The sequence below is a fragment of the Amblyomma americanum genome, chromosome 1 (assembly GCF_052857255.1).
Source record: "Amblyomma americanum isolate KBUSLIRL-KWMA chromosome 1, ASM5285725v1, whole genome shotgun sequence".
Lineage (NCBI taxonomy): Eukaryota > Metazoa > Arthropoda > Arachnida > Ixodida > Ixodidae > Amblyomma > Amblyomma americanum.
The window spans coordinates 393,967,106-393,979,346 of NC_135497.1; the positions used below are offsets into that span (position 1 = coordinate 393,967,106).

General features: G+C 43.9%; 2 protein-coding genes across 3 annotated transcripts in view; both read left to right on the forward strand.

The window, feature by feature from the left end:
- The window catches only part of LOC144115726 (regulator of chromosome condensation-like), a 113,224-nt gene that overhangs the window by 19,699 nt on the left and 81,284 nt on the right, over positions 1–12,241 (forward strand). The gene's annotated exons all lie outside the window — the stretch shown is intronic.
- LOC144115725 (uncharacterized) lies at positions 2,299–6,294 on the forward strand. The gene has a single exon (XM_077650205.1). It carries the CDS (start codon positions 3,234–3,236, stop codon positions 5,319–5,321), a length of 2,088 nt encoding a protein of 695 aa, XP_077506331.1. The 5' UTR covers positions 2,299–3,233; the 3' UTR covers positions 5,322–6,294.

Here is a 12,241-nt window from a genome sequence, read left to right on the forward strand (position 1 = left end):
CCACTCGCACCCTGGGGCGGATGGGTCCGCCTCCTCTCGAGCGAGGCGGATTACCTCCGCGGCTCGCCTTTTCGGCCAGTGGCAATGCTGCCAGTCGTGGGACAGCCACCCGAAAGGGACGACAGCCAAGCTGTCGTCCTCCATCGGGAACTTCACGACCGCAAACGGTTTTGGTGGCATGCTGCAAGGAGTAAAGCGATGCAAACAAAGATTAGTGCGTAAACTGATTTTTCACAAGCTCGCTCGCCCTATTCTCATGTTCCTCTCGCACGAAGGTCTCGCGACACATCTCAGAAGCAATACAACGCAGCGTTAAGAAAATAAGTGCATGAAAAAGGCATACAATTGAAGGTGCACATGTCGGTCCGAACCCATGTGGCAAGCTAGCCTCCCACATGAGTATAAAATAGTACAATTACAGAACAGGGCAACAAATGACGCCTCTCCCCTTATTGCTACTCATGACAGTAGGCTCATGAGGAAACAAAAGAAGCTACTAACAAAAAAGCGTAAATACTTACGCAAGTGGCGGGCTTGAAGATCACGGGAAAACACGATGTATACACAGCGACGACCGAACAAAGAAAGAGATGGCATCCGTCGGAGCGGTCGGACGGGCAGCAAGGGTTGCCAGATAGCTCCAAGCACAGGTAGCCAAGCTGGCCTCCGTAGTAGCCCAAATAAAGCCAAAAAACATTGTTTTTGCATGGAAAACTCCTTAGCCATATTAAACTATTTTTCGCAAGTATATCTACATAATACTATTAGAAGTAGCGCAAGGCTTGCCTGCAAGCGAGTTCATGATTAAGCAAATGTGGTGTTTATCATAAACGTCGTGTTTTATTTTTTTCTCAAAGCATAGCAGTATCGGGAAAATAACAACACGCAAAAAACATCGCACAATAAACTCACTCAGTAATGATATGCATTCAGCAATGCATATAGGTACAGCTCACGACATTTTCACTAAACACAATAAAATAAATACACTACAATAAATTCCAAGACAAACTCTAGTACAGAGGTTGCGGCTAGACAAGATATAGCACAATAGACGGAAGTAGTCTAGAGAGGGATCTCAGGCATCGTGACCTGATTCGAAGGGGAAAAGTTTGGCCCATACATGGTCAGTGACCTTCAAATTCATCAGTATCATGCCTGACCATGGAGACGAACTTTCGTCGAGCCCTAGCATATATGTGTTCCCATTGATGTCTGAGCTGGCATTATCTTTGTTGTCCCTACCGTCATCAAACGCAGCCACCGAACAAATGTTCAGCCAGGTCTCGTTCACTATAAAACCTACCTGCGAAATAGAATGTAGATCTATAACAAGACTTTGCAAGCGCTCCTCCATGTACGTGAAGTTTGGTATGGCCGGGAATGGAGGCTGCTAGGATTTTAAACCGGCCAAGAATTTTTGTCCCGTCTCAGCCCTAAGACATAGCTGAGCATTTGTTTGACGGCTGCGTTTGATGACGGCAGTGACAACAAAGAGAGTGCCAGCTCAGACATCAATGGGAAAGTCCGTCTGGAGGCATGATATACTGATGAATTTGAAAGTCACTGACCATGTCCAGGTTACGATAGACGTTTCTGAACCCATACGTACGGCTCATCATCTCGACATGCGCGGTCATGTGACCTTCAACTTCATCAGCGGGAACGTCTATCGGCTTTCCAACATTTTTTGCATTTATCACGCAGAACCGGGTATTGTCTGACAGATCGTCAACTTTCGTTTGAGCACGCGATTGTCAGATTCGATTGCATAAATTGACTTTGTTGCTACGAAATCACCGAATGGACAATAGACAAAACCGATGGAGTTCGGGTCGGCGCCGGTCACTCAGAAGCTTTAGGTTCGCAGTAATGCCTCTTCAGCTCACATTTAATGCAGGAAAAAAAAGAAGAAACGCTGCGGCACCTATCCAGCAGGAAACGTTTGTCAGAGATGCTGATCAGGGGAAGATATTTCGGGGCTGTCTAGAAAAAACCCTACCGCATGCCCTGAAATGTAACATATGTGCTGCTCCCATTCGGTGTTGTCGTTCTGCGTAGCTGCACGCAACTCAGCGTTTTCGCAAAAGAATTGGCGTAGTTACCGTACGGTAGAGCTAAAGCTCGCCGGACAGGGGCCGGGGTCTTCCACCGAAGCCCTTGTTCATTCGCTCAAATTAATTTCACCGATTACAAATCCAACAAAAGGCAAATTTTGATCATCGGTGTATATTTCCATATGTATTCTTTCTGCGTAGCAGCGTTCTCTACTTTTCAATGCACCGTTTAAAGCGGCCTTCCAGTATAGCCAATTTATTCACAATTAATCGCAAGGCAGGTGCTATGCTGAGCCAACTTGACGCACACAAGCCGTTAGGTGTATGCGGGAAGATAAGATGTCTAGCACGGCCGCCATCACCTCGGACTATATTACGAATAATCAGCGGCGTCACATGAGGCCGGCGTACGTTTCTCCGTACTCATGCTGCCGTTTTGGAGTACCTGTGCTTCATTTGAAAGCCTGACGTAAAGGATTCTAGTACATTATATGAAAAGCAGTCAATGTGGGGGTAGCCCACGCACTTTAGGACCACGCTAGAACCACGCATTTTGTGCCTTGAGTTTTGTGTAAAGGCTGTTGGGCTGATGCCCCGTCTGTCCCGAGGCCCACACAATATTTCACGACAAGTTTTCTACCAGCTATCAGCGCTTAAATAGAGAAAATAGCCTCGATCTGCATCGATCACTGGCACAAAGCCGAGAAAGGCTGTAAACAAATCACAAAAAAATATAAATTACAGACAGTGACTACATTTGCTCCGGCAACTACAGTAGAGTGTAGCTCTCACTGGAGTGGATGGATGAGCGAGTCAAGGAGGCTATATGACCTGAACAGTTATTAGCGAGTGGTGGTAAATATGGAGGTGCGGCACGACCGTATTTTACACGCATTCTACTAAGACGTGCCGCTGCGGCCACTTATTTTCTCCGTGAATTAAAAATAAAAACAACTCAACTATTTTTTTTATTTACTAAAGATAGTGACCTAATATAATACCGAATAATTCGCAACCGGAGGTCTTTTTTATGCACAGTGTTAACGCCTTTTTGTGATGTTTGTGCTTTTGTGCGCTGCGAGTATCTTCATTGTTAGGCCTCTTTTCGTTTTTAACTGTAGCTCTGAGCGGTTAGGTTTGTTGATTGTTCGTCACTCTGATCTTTAGCGCTCCGTCATGAGCATGGAGACGGAGGTCATGAGCAAGTGGCGGAGGTACCGTATCATCGAAAAAGAGTACAGGGAACTTTTAGGAGAGCTCGGTATCCGACGGCCACCGTCTACGCATCTGAAATCCTCCGGAAGCAAGAGAACGGGCGGCGAAGCGGCCTTGGACGTCGTCAGCGCCCCTCCACTCCCGCTACCGTCCGGAGCAAGCAAACGGCCGAATAGCGAAGCCTACGCAAGCGGCGCTTGCGCTAGTGGCAGCGGACGAGCTACTTCGTCGCTACCTGCAGACCCGTCGATGCCATCTGTTCAGAGCGAGCTCAACGAGCAGGCTTATGTGTCCGAGAGTTGCGCTGAAAGCCTTTCTAGCGAGCATACCGCTACCTCGTGCGACTCAAGCGATGAGACCTCGTCCACGAACAGCCTTACTGCTGAGAACGTGGAAATGGGCCAGCCTCGTGAGGAGTCTCCTGAGCTTTGTTATCGCCATCTCTCGACAGCGCAGGAGTTAGCTAGCATAGCTAGCAAGCACAATTTGACGCACGCCTGCATCAACGATTTGCTGGACTTCTGCCGTCGGCGTGGGATTGTAGAGCTCCCGAAAGATGCAAGGACCATCATGCAGACGGAGCGGAAAGCTAATTTAGAACACGGCGACTCGTTTGTGCATTTTGGCCTTGCTGAGGGAATTCAGCATGCTGTTGGCCAAGGCCCAGCGCCTGAGAATGTCGAGCTGCACGCAAATATTGATGGGCTGCCTCTGCATAGGAGTAGCCAGACTGCACTCTGGCCAATTCTGTGCAGAGTAATTAACATCAAGAAATCTGATCCATTTATGGTCAGTGCGTACTGCGGTGCAGGGAAACCTCCGTGCCTCCAGGAATACCTCAGGCCTTTCATTGATGAAGTGCGCAACCTTAGTTGCAACGGACTGATGGTGAAAGGGGTGCACGTCAATGTGTGCTTAAAAGCCGTGATCTGTGACGCTCCAGCAAGGAGTTTCGTGAAGGCAATCACTGGCCACACAGGCTATCATGCCTGTGAACGTTGCAGCCAAAAAGGGCACTATCTGGAAAACAGGATGACTTTCCCTGACCTGCATGCACCACAGCGAACAGACTACTCTTTTCGTTCGCAAGAGGATCGGCGCCATCACACTGGTGTTTCACCATTTACATCTCTGAACGTAGATATGGTGAAATGCTTTCCTACAGAGTATATGCATTTAGTCTGTTTGGGGGTTATGCGGCGGCTCCTTAGGAATTGGATATGCAAGGGGCACGCTGCCAGGCTGAGCCGGGCTGACAGGAGTGCACTCAACGACAAGCTGCGAGAAGCAGCAACTGCATTTCCAAAGTACTTTCAGAGGAAACCAAGGGGCACCGAAGAACTCGACAGATGGAAGGCCACAGAGTTCAGGACTTTTTTACTATACCTGGGGCCTGTTCTCCTGAAATCCATCCTGCCTGATGAGCTTTATAAGCATTTTTTATATTTGCATGTATCTGTTAGGGTACTTGCCTCTCCTCAGCATCACAGAGACCTCAACCAGTTTGCTCACGACCTGCTGCGGTACTTTGTGCAAGAATTTGGCAGACTGTACGGACAAAAACAACTCGTGTACAATGTGCACACCCTTGCACACTTGGCAGAGCAATGCCTGGAGCATGGCACTGTCGATGAGTTCAGTGCATTTCCATTTGAAAGTTACCTAGGAAAGGTAAAGAAGAGACTGCGGACGACAAATAAGCCTCTGGCGCAACTCAGCCGACGAATGTCAGAGGTGAGGGCGTGCACACCGCTCTCTACAGGACAAGTGGGTGGTGACGTGAAAGTCGGTGACTGCTTTCTGGTGGATAACTGCGCTGTAGTCATTGTTGATCTCCTGGGGGGCAATGCCAAAGCTGGCATCTTGCCAAATGGCAGAGAGTTTTTTAGAGTCCCAATTGACTCTTCAAGGATGGACGTGCGTCGCTACAGTGCTCTTGGTCAAGAAACCAAAATCTGGCCCATTTCGTACATCAAGAATAAAGTTCGATGTATAAAGCTTCAGTACAAGAGGGGGCATGTCGTTTTCCCTTTGCTTCACCTTCAGTGAGGCTTTACATTTCTGTGGTGCCTGAAGGATTATGTGCCTCTATTAAGATAGCTGCAGATTGCAGCATCTTGCTTGAAGTGTTAATTGGTGCTGAAGACAGCAACTTCTACATCACCATCCTTTGCATGGTTTGGATTTGGTTGTATGGGGCTTAACATCCCATAGCGACTCAGGCTATGACAGACGCCATAGTTGAGGGGTCCAGAAATTTCGACCGCCATGCAGTTCTTTAACATGCACTGACATCGCACTGTACAAAGGCCTCTATAGTATTCAATGCTCATCAAAATGTGACTGCTGCAGCCCGGATGGAATCTGAATCTTTCAAGTCGGCAGCCAAGCACCATAACCACTGAGCCACCGTTGCATACTAGATCTGCATTGAAGCACTTGGAATTTCATCTTTTGGGGAACATCAACTTTGAAGCTATAATGGCCCTCTTCAGGGCCACCCAAATTTACTGGCAGGATCGTTGCTGCGCCTCCAGAAACTCCAGAACCCTCTTGTTCCCGTGAGCGCCTGCCTGTTTAATGAGTAGTAACAGTCAATCAGCATTATATAATCGTGTCATTCATGCTCCTGTTATTACCCCTATTTATGTAACCCCCCCCTCACACAATACTCCATGCTTGGAGCCTGTGAGGCAACGTGAATAAATAAATAATAAATAAATAAATAAAAAAGTATACTCTCAACTTGTTAGTATATAACAGACTGCAGAGTAGTGGGCAAAGAAAGATATTGAGAATGCAAGGCTGAATTAACACGCATTTATGTTAAATGTTAGGTAAGACTAGTGCATGCAGCTTAACTGCTTGTAAGTGATGCATTACTGACATGATTACAAAAAAGATAATATGGAAATTTAACTTGACAAACCTAGAGTTCAAACATCATAGGAGAGAAGGGATGCTCACTCACCTCTGGAAGTCACTTCATGGCACGGAAAGTTGTTGCATCGAATAATAAGTTTGAAATGACCTGCTTCTAAGCAGTGCACCACTTCTTAGTGTCCACCAGCAAAAACAGATTTCTGTCACTATGTAGTGAAGTGGCATCTGCTGTGATGGGCGCCCTTAACTGTTTGTGTCCCCTGCAGCTCTTTTCTCATGCCACCTAATTTCGGGCTGCTAAGATGAGCCTATAAAACTGCACACTTAACTTTCGTAAATGCAGTTTCACCCATGTTGTAAATATGCTGAGGATGAAGTGCATCAACACTTGGTACGAGCCACACCAGAAAGTAGATCTGTTTCTAGGAAGGAGCTCCCTTCAAACACTTGTTTCAATGCAGTCTTTGAATTACGTCACTGAATTAGCACGAGACACATCATATTTTCAGCACTTTAATTTAACATGACTATATATTGCTTTAAAAAGAAATTGAATAATCTAGCTGTGTAACCATATATATGTCTGCTCATGACATGAGGCTTGGGCTATTTATACTGAATAAAAGTACCATACAGCATCAGGTTTGTAGCAAAAAATTCGAAGCTGCTGCTACTTTAAGGGATGCCAAGGACAAATCTGATGGATTACTGCTGTCTGAAAACAAAAAAGATACTTACACATCATAACGCTTTAAAAGGGAAGTTGCAAAAATTTAGATACATTTGCTGTCATCATTAGAGATTTTTGCAAGAAAAGTGTAGTTAAAAAAGACGGGTTCTTTCACTGGATCTGTGGTGATGCGCCATTCAATTATAAATGGTAGTTAGCAGTTTTTTTTGCTATTGTTATGAATTGAGAGAGGACAAAAATTTAAAATTATGATTTTATCTGCAAGAACTAACAACACAGAAAGCAAGAGCCTTGGAATCGATTATAAGAAAGCAATAGGTTGAAGTCATATCCTCCATGCCCCTTTAAAGCTGGTGCTTCTGCCGTACGTGTTGTTTTCATTTCGCCAAAAGGAGGCACACAGAGGTGCCATATTCTTCTTTGTCCTTAATGACTGAACTGGATCCACCGTTTGTGGGCATAAAAGGGGCCAAGTGTGTTTCCAGTCCAGCCCTTTACATGCATTTTATGCAGTGGTAAACTGGCTGCATGGTGGCTGGTCGACAATTAATGGTTTGTTAGTTGTCAAACTCCTGGCAATAGTCTTATAAGCCTGAGAATAATTTCCATTTACACTTATAGCTTGATTAGAGTTGCAGTCTAGGCAAGTTGGTAGACAATCACACTTCTTCGAAACATGAAAAAAAAAACTTGCACATAAAGCCTACTCACAGTTAACTGGTTATTGCAACGAGAAACTTGGTGAAGAAGGAACCGAGTATGTGAAACACTTGGCTTTGCAGCCAAGCATTACAAAAAAAGATAAATACATAAGAATAGAAGAAAAGTTACTTTGATCTCACTCGCTTAATGCATGAGCAGTCAAGGAATTTCTGAATCTGAGAGTGCAGTGGGAATTAAGGGGCTTTTATGCTTGTGCTGCCTCCTTTTGAGACATGAAATGCCTTAGCTCTTTCATGAACTTTGTTTGTGCTTAAAGATGAGTTATTGTTCCTGAGAGCACTCGCATAGCAATTTTTCATTCATCAAATTTTTTCTGGGCTCATTAATCCTAGGGTTGAAAGATCAGGCTTTTAGGTTTCTTCTTTGATAGCATTTTTGCTGCAGTAAAAACTGAGAGTGCACTTCCTTCTGCATACAGGTATGCCTATACCGTCATTTTTTTCACACTGCAAAAAGTTAGAGAGCTCATTGTGTATTTTCTACCATTTATCTTGAGAACGCAGGAAATGGCTATGTGTTGTTGGAGTTAATGTGGTAGTGTAACTTGCTTTTACACCACAATTTCTTGGTCGTGAGATGATCGACGGTCCTATGGACACCCGTTCAGGTTATTGAGATTACTTGAACTATTGCAACAGGAAACGATAGGTTATGCTACTAGCTCATGTCATTAATAATACATATTGTTTTGCTTTCTCCTTGATCTTTTTATCCCCTCACCCCTTTCCCCGGCCCCTGGTTAACCTATCTTCCTTTCCTCCTCCTCGTCCTCCTCGATTTGCTTTGCATATTTGTTGTAGTTCTTTTCCAGAAAATTGAAAACTTCAGGGGTACGTTTCTTTATTCAAACATGTGCAGCCTTCATACCTGCCTAACACGTACCATCCCGATCTAATTTAGGCGCTGGTCATTGAAAAAAACAAAAACAGTACCAGCATCCCACTACAACAACAATCCATTTATTATTTGATTATGTTCCAATGATTGCAACATTCCATGAACGAGAATTTAGTAAAGAGAAGAGGGGCACAAAAGACAAGCCAAAATAAGACTGAAGAAAAGTTTGTGGACATGCAATTCTAGCCTGCCAAGAGCAAGTGCAAATATTAGCTGGCCTTTGCCATGATGTATATCTATAGGGTCACCTCGCTCTGTAAAGTTTAGCACATTCTGAAGTAGGCTTGGGTTGACTATTTAATTAAGGATGTTTGAATGAAGGATCTTTTATGTGTATTGAAAGTGAAAAATAAAGAGAATATCCTGGTGAAGGCATTCTCGTACTATAATTTTGCATCTAGAAATAGTGTGACTTCACTCTTGCATTTAAAGTTGAGGAATTAGTACAACAGTGAATATTTGGCACAGCACTAAAGTTAAATACAGCCTTGAAGTGTAGTGCATGGCCTAAGTGAAGAATTGTACAGCTCAAGAGAAATTTATTGTCATTGCCATACATATTATGCCTAGTGGAAGAAAAAGGGTCGTACCATATCAGTTGCGTGCAACTATAGCCTGGTCTTATGCTAGTCCAAATTGCTACTCTCTATATTTGCAGTTTTCAAAAGCTCGTTTCCGTAGCTGTCTGTCACCTTCAGCCACTTCAGGAAATCAATATCTGTTCTGTGTATAAGATAGTGTATATCCTTATTTAATTATTGTGCTGTCGTATTTGGACTATGCGGGTATTACAAGCATATTTGTTCCTGACCATTGCAGAAGCAGTAAATTGTACAGAAATGGAGAAAGGTAATTAAAGTACTTTAAATCTGATATATCGTAGATGTTAGTACTTTGGAGTATGTAACTCCTCCAACCCTATAGCACAAAGGCTGAGGTCTGTGAAGCATAAAGCCATGTGATGAGATATCCAAACTGTATAAGTAATTAGATTGCAGGATAATTTTATTTATGACAGCAGTGTTCTGTGAATGTCAGTGACAATGCAATCAGCATCATGCTGTATTGCGTGAACTGGTACTATACCTAACTGACTATACTAATGCGTGAAGTAACAATTTTGTATTGCACAGGCCAATAAAAGATATGAAAAATACGAAATGCTCTCAACTCTATACTCCTAAATTTTCTCCCATACTGCTGATGTTGTATATATTTCATTGCAATAGCAACAGTTCGTTTGGTGTGAACAGTCACATGCAAGCCTTTGCAAGTATGTCGACACTGGCGCAATAGTAGGCAGAGTGGCTAAATTTTGCTCTTGGGCATACACATTATATATAGTCGTGCACCTCCATGGCTTTATGCTGTGTAACCCACAACATAAGGTATTGCATTTGCTTTGCTGAACAAATGTCAGTGAAAGGCTCAGCAATAACCACTGATGTGTTTACTTAAGATAATGAAATATAATAGCATTGCTTTACTTTGCTATACTTTTTGAGTAACTATATATACAACAGAATTGTGAATGATAACAGCTATTTATAATCCGCTAGCAAATTTGGAATGTTTCAACGAGAGAAAGGTGAAAGATGAATATGCATATGTATATATATATTGTTGCGCACAGCGATGAACGGGACGACATCGGTTTTAAGAAGCCGTCTCGTCCTTTTCCTTTCCAATTTCATGGTGTCTCATCACAGGTCGATCGTGTAAATTTCCCGTGTGCGCTGGTACAGTGCGAGCTGCTTCGATGCGTGAACTATAGTGTTTTTAAGAGAGATCTATTTTAAGGAGAAAGCCTTTAATGGGTCATCATTGTCCGTCCTGCCGCGAAATCTGTCCCACTATAGAAGTCAATAAATAAATGACAACTCGCTAAAAAAAAAGAAAAACTTTTTGTGCACGGCGGGATTCGAACCACCATCCTTGAGTTCAGCAGCCGAGCATACTACCCACTACACTACTTCTTTCCAACACGGAACCGGTTCTACTTCTCAAATATATATTTTCTTGATTATTCTGTGCCTACACTAATATATGACGCCGGAGAGTGCGGAAAGGCGCCGAATCAGACGGATATGCCTCCCAAACACCCTCCAATGTCTCCAGAATAATATTCAAAATAATTGTGTACTTAACATCTTAACCACACATCAGTGACACAAGCAGTAACACCGCGCTCAAGGCATTCGACTACCGCACTTAGGTCAACAAAGTGTGCGCCCTCCTGAATTTTTTGCATATCTTGCTAACGCCGGCTGTGTACACTGCAGTCGTGATTTTTTCCCCCAAATTCTCGAAATTCATATGGAAAACGCGACGGCTGAGGCCATATATAGCTTGCGGCGATGCTAATCAGAATAAGCTGAAAATTGCTTATAAACCCTTCGCTTGGAATCGATCGAGTGAACTAGACCATCTGCACCACACATATCATTCTCTTAAGAGACATTCGTCATTGAAGATACGTGTTCCTGCCAAGCAGTTTATTCATTCCACTTAAAATTAGTGCGCTGCAGGCTCTCCCGTATTGCGCGTGTGCTGTGCACGGAGTCTCACGGACAAAGAATTAATTTTCTTGATTACCAATTAGCGCGCACACACGCGTATGTATAATCGACCCATTTCCTATGGTTCGCGCCAGCCCGCATTGTTTACATATCGGGATTTGTGAGAGATTTTTAAAGAACTAACGCGCATATATATTATAGTTCGATCTTTCGATCGATTTGCCTAAGATTTTTGTGTAAATCCAATAACTGCCCCAAGCAAATCCTCATGGATTATCACCCACAAATTTCGTGGGTGATAATAAATGCACTGGAATGGTGGAGAATTAGTGGCAAACAATGACCGATATCGTTCTGCCTATTGAAGTGGCGTTGCCAATCCTGGGGAAATACTACACAACGAGGGGCCATTAATGGAAATGTAACAGAGTGGCACTGCCTATATGGGGAAAATAGTGACCATCCAGGGCCATTATTGGGAATGTAACTGAGTGGTAATGACAATATGGGGAAAATAATGGTCAAATGGGGCCATTATTGGATATGTAACTGAGTGGCAAAGCCATTATGGGGAAAATAATGGCCAACTGGGGCCATTATTGGGAATGTAACTGAGTGGCAAAGCCATTATGGGGGACATAGTGGCCAACTGGGGCCATTATTGGAAATGTAAGTGAGTGGCAATGCCCATATCGGGAAAATACTGCCAAGCTTGGGCCATTGCTGGCGATGTAACTAAGCGGCACTGCCAATATCGGGGACACATAGAACATGTGGGGCCATCATTGGAACTGTCGGAAAGAGGCATTGCCTATATTGGGGTAATAGTGGTGATGGTGGTCCTATGTAGGACCACCATTTGCCATCACAATCCCAATATTGGGCCAATGGCTTGTGCTGCCTGGGTAAGCAAACAGGCGCAGGTGTAGAGGGGCATATATGGGACACTTGCAGTCGTCTGCACGCTCTATTGAAGCGATGAGGCCAGTGCACCCTCGAGTGCTACAGCCAACGATGCGAAGCACTTCCTCGAGGTTCCTTTGCGCATGTGCCACTTTGATAATTAGTACTGGTCACTGGCCAAAGTCAATAAAGATGGAAAGACATTTTGAGAGTTTTACAGCTCCCTTGTTCACTATGAAGCAATTGGTGCACGGATCCATTCTTTTGTAACACCTAGCAGCGTTTTTAATGATTTAGCATAGATAGGATGTAGAGCTTCGTAATTCCTGTTTGGTGTGTTAGGTGATCTCTGT

Bases quoted from the DNA above. Each gene is read 5' to 3' on its own strand.
- LOC144115725 (XM_077650205.1), top strand. From the start codon at position 3,234: ATGAGCATGGAGACGGAGGTCATGAGCAAGTGGCGGAGGTACCGTATC.